Consider the following 4,887-nt stretch of genomic DNA (forward strand, 5'->3'; position numbering starts at 1 on the left):
GGGGGGGGGGGGGATTGTGGACGTGGTGGTGAGGTGGACGATTCTTGGCAGAAAGTGGCCAAAGATTTTATGCCAAGAGGGAAAATGGAAACCCTTCTCTCATTTTCTTTTCCCTATAATCCAATGTTTTCAAGCCCCAGCCCCACCAAGGTCATTATAATCATAGCAAGTGGAAGGTAGCCAACGACCTACCATTACAGTAAGGTAGAGAGCCACCCAGTCGGCCAGCTATTGGCCGACGGAGAGAGCAGAAATCTGTCTACAAATGGTCGCAACGCCTCTCTATTTGAAATGTAGATCATCAGGGGAGAGGAGAGAGGAATTCAAGGGTTCTTCACGATGCTTACTGGCTTGACAAATTACAAAAATGTGCCACTGCTAAAACAAAAAACAAAAAAAAGTCATACGCATACCTTACAGGCACTTAAGCTAATCCATAACTTTTTTAGGAGTAAGTAATGAGGCGGCCGAAATTACATAAACAATAACACATGGTCAAAAAGAGTGGCGATTTTGGTGGCACCAAAGGTCATGTTTGCTTGTCAGAGTGAAGGCGCCATACTGTACCGTGACCTCCATAGCAAGAATATGTACCCTCAGACACACACACACAGTGGGGACTGTGTTTTCACTTTCACATGTGCGTGCCATGCTCGCACACACTCAAAGGATGGTCTCTTCCCACAAGTTATGCCACAGACAACAGCACGGCACACACAAGGCAGCGCGAGCCATATATCTGGATCTGCGCTAAGATAAAGCACCTCCAGCGTTAAACTCAGTGTATTAGCTTGCCCTTTTTCGCCACAGATGACGAGATTTGAAGCTCGATATTGCGCTGGCTGGCTGGCTGGCACGCCACCACGGTGTTGTTGGCTGCATAATGAAAACACACAGACCGACAGCGGCTGGCGAGAGGTGACACTTCCATTCCAGAGTGGGAAGATCCAAAACAAAGCGCAGAAGAAGAGGAAAAAAAAAAAGAAGCTTCTGACAAATTCATACTTTTCTGTGACAGTTTGTTGACCGAGCGAGGAAACAACTCCTAAATCAGAAAAAGACTTTCATTTAAACCCAGTAACACAGGCCAAACACGGCTTCAGTAGAGGGACTACACAGGAGAAAAGAAGAGAGCACACTTTGCAGAGCAGTTTCAAAACAAGTTGACTTGAACTTTGTTGGCTGAACGACAGAAAACGCGGAAGATCGTGTTTGACGAAAGATATACGATGATGCTCGAACAGTAAACTTTCTAAAACGCCAGCTATGCAAGAATTTGACAACTTTTGCATCCTCAGGTCCAGCCGTTTAACATGAACAGACATTTTCTATAAATATTTTTTCAACCCAACAAGACCGGTCTTTAAATTCTGTCAAAAATATTGAATGTTTGTCTTCACAGGATACTGTCAGCAAACATTTCAACGACATGTGATTCTTTTACTGGATAATCAATCCCATTATATTCTCCCAAGTGGACAACTAAGTACTAAAATATGTACTACATTTGAGTTTACATACCACACAAGATTCATGTGCCTCTTGATGACACACACTAGATGTTAATTATATTTCAAGTATGAGCATTTATCCTTAGGGGGACACTGAAGTACCTTGGTTTCATTGTGCAAACTCTTTAAAACAAAAAATGGCCTAGCATTCCTTGAAGGAATGCATATCACCCACTGACTAACACCTTACGTTTAGAAATAACAAAGTTGTAGTGGTTTTGGTCAAACCTTGAAAATAATGGTATGTTCAAACTAATGCAAAACCTCTCAGGATCTGTTCAACACAAAGTATGTGTTGGGAATAACTCTCAGGTACCACCACACCAAATCTGAGCTAAAAAAAAAGATAAAATTCACTGTGTTTGCAAAGGTTGATTAGCTGAATTGGGCTGAAGTCAGAGAAAGTATTGCACAATGTGTAGTCTTCAGGGTACCTGTTGGGGATTACTCTCAGCGACTACCACACCAAATTTTAGCTAGATGTCTGTAAAACCGACCGAGTTTCAGCAGCCATCCCAAAGTGGGTTGAGTCCAAAAGTTAAATCAGCTGTAGCTGCATGTCAAACGATTAGTTTCTGAAAGTTTCATGAAAATCCGTTCAGCGGTTCATGAGGTATTTTGCTAACAAACAGGAGCTCAGTCCAACAAAGTTTTAAACAGAAGTACAGGCTGGAGATCAGTCTCGGCATATAACACACCGGATTTGAGCTCAGTATCTGTAAAATCCACAGAGTTACAGCCATTTCTGTCTCCGCTAGGGCCGCTTTGCTGAAGCGGCCATCTTGAATGGAACCGACTCAGAATGTTAATCAGCTGTAGATGTATGTCCAGTGATTACTTCCAGAGGGTTTTGATAAAAATCCGTCCAGTGGCTCGTAGGATGTTTTGCTGAGGGTACAGGCAAACAGACACACACAGGCACAAAAACAACGCTGCGTCCTTAAAGCCTTCAGGACAAACGCAAATCACCTGCACACAGTTAGGACAACTCGAACCCCGAGCTGCCTCCACGGTTCGACACAGAGCGATGTCACAAAGAAGCTGCAACGGCTTCATCTTCCATTGAACGTGAACACACGTGGAAACACCCAGCTCTGTGCAGCCCGCGAGCGAGTCCCGGCGAGGACTCGCTGTCAGTCTGTCAGCCTCACACAGAGAACAAATCGCCGTACCTGCCTACTGTCACCTGGCTCCAGGTGTCTGCTTCTACAACCACCACCACCCTGCTCCAAGTTCAGCCTCGGGTCAAACACCTGAGCTCTCTGTAAGCTGCTAAATCAGCTGCTGAGATGTGGCATTTATAAAAGAATAACAATAATAATATGAATAAAACAAATGCATGGAGCCTTTATTGATTTAGCCACGAATCACTTAATTATTCACTGCATTTACATATCAATATGACTAATTGAGCCGTTTGCCCACACAATGAAATGATTAAGAGCAGGAAGGGGAGGTAGGGGGGGATAAATAAATAAAATAATGTCACTTTAATAATCGCTGTCATTGGCCACTAACACCTAAAGAGGAATCCTCCAGTGGCTGCAGTGTGTTATTGCAGCTTTTCATTATCTGGACTGATAAAAGGCACAGTATCGAAGACAGGAAGGGTCAAAATGCACAAAAGTAAAGCACCCACCGACCAAAAAAATAAACTACCCGGGAAGTATAGTAGTTTGCTTTATTGTTGTTGCTGCTGCTGCTGCGGAACAACGTTATTTGAGCAGAGCTGTCGTTTCCTTTTCTTTCTTTTTTTTTTACCCCTCTAACCGCGTTATTGATCGTAGTCTGTCTGCAATGAATGGCTGCAAAGGGATGGAGGTGGAGGAGGAGCAAGAGGTGGTGGGGGGGACCCTGAACTTCAGGTGACCGACTCTGACAGAGACAAGGAGCAGTAAATAATAAAATAAATAAGTAAAATAAAAATCTTATCACTTTTATTCATTTTTTTGGTTTTTTTACAAAGTCGACATAAACGAGCCGAATTCGGTTCCGCGGCACGAAGCAGCGGCAAAACTGAGGCGAAAGTTGATCCGAACGTATCGCCGAGGAAATGAAGTTCACCCGACCGCTGCCGCTATGATAGCGCTAAGCTAACTCGGAGCTCTGGAGGGGGGGAGAGGAGGAGGAGAAGCAGGAGAAGGAGGAGGAGGGGGTGCACGCCAGACTCTGGCTCGTCTGATCCGACTGACCCTTCCGTTTTATTGCGGCCAGACTCCCAGAACCTCCTCCCCCCCCCTCCTCCACTACCTCTCTCTCTCTTTCTACCCGAAAAAGCGACCTCGCGGAGGGGAAGACGTTAGCGGCGAACGCTCGGCCGTTAACACCGCGCGAAACATTCGCCAACTGACCGCAACCTTTAATCGGAACCGCGGAGCACCCCCCCTCCGCCGCCGCCTCCTCTCTCTCTCTCCTTCTTTCTTTCTTTAAATCTGCTCTTTATTAAAAGCCACGTATCTTTTATCCACTCGCTGCCTCACTAACATCACCCATCGCCAACAACATGGCTGCCTCGCTCGGACCTCCAAAAAAGAAAAAACACACACACACACACACACACACACAAGAAGAGAAAGGGAGAAATAACCTAACGCCGAGTCTTTTGTCCGTTTCACCTCTATAACCCCCCCGCAAAACTACTGCGCAAAACACACGGAGAGCTGTTCTTCGGAAATAATTTTTAAAAAATGAGAATTCGCACTCACATCGAGTGAACGACTTACGTGAAGGCAGGCGCTTGGGCTGCTCCTGCTTCCTCCTTGGCATTTTCCCCCCGTTTTTAATCACATTCTCGTCCTTGTTTGGGGGTGAGAAGAAAGACGGTTCTCTCCCATTGAGACCGGAGGCGCCAGCGATGGCAGGGACTCGGTCGTGCACCTGGCTTTGCTCGGTTTAAAGTGTATTGTTTAAGAAGGAGGAGAGGTGGTGGTGGTAAGGGGGGGTGGTGGTGGGGGGGGGAGAATGGCCGGGAACACACGGGCGGAGGAGGTGCTGCTGTTGTTGTTGCCGTGTCTTGACTGTATGGCCGCTCTCTCGGCGCGAGCGTGTCTCCGAGCCCCCTAACTAACACTAATGCAGGGATCAAAGGGCAGCAACAGCAGAGCAGGCGGACACGCGCGCGCGTAGGCAGGCAGGCAGGCAGGCGCTCACACACACACCCACACACACTCACTCACTCACTCACTCAGTCACACACACACACTCCGAACACGCTCTCGCTCGCGCGCGCGCGCGCATTGGAGGAGCTCGCCCCCGAGAGCGGCGTGTACGGACAAGGTGCCCCCAAGCTTTCAGGGTGTATTACTGACAAGAACACAGAAAACATGAGAACTGATGAAACGGATCACGATCACCGGCTTACTTTTGATTTCTGAAA

At 46.9% G+C, this 4,887-nt stretch overlaps 1 protein-coding gene across 1 annotated transcript in view; it reads right to left on the minus strand.

Annotated features, from left to right (window-relative positions):
• The window catches only part of znf827 (zinc finger protein 827), a 69,132-nt gene extending 64,446 nt beyond the window's left edge, over positions 1-4,686 (minus strand). Inside the window, exon 1 of the mRNA XM_037974783.1 lies at positions 4,217-4,686. Coding sequence (XP_037830711.1) covers positions 4,217-4,277 — 61 coding nt within the window. The 5' untranslated portion in view covers positions 4,278-4,686. The remainder of the gene's footprint in view (positions 1-4,216) is intronic.
• Positions 4,687-4,887: the final 201 nt, after the last annotated feature.

This window comes from Kryptolebias marmoratus, linkage group LG3, assembly GCF_001649575.2.
Source record: "Kryptolebias marmoratus isolate JLee-2015 linkage group LG3, ASM164957v2, whole genome shotgun sequence".
Classification (NCBI taxonomy): domain Eukaryota; kingdom Metazoa; phylum Chordata; class Actinopteri; order Cyprinodontiformes; family Rivulidae; genus Kryptolebias; species Kryptolebias marmoratus.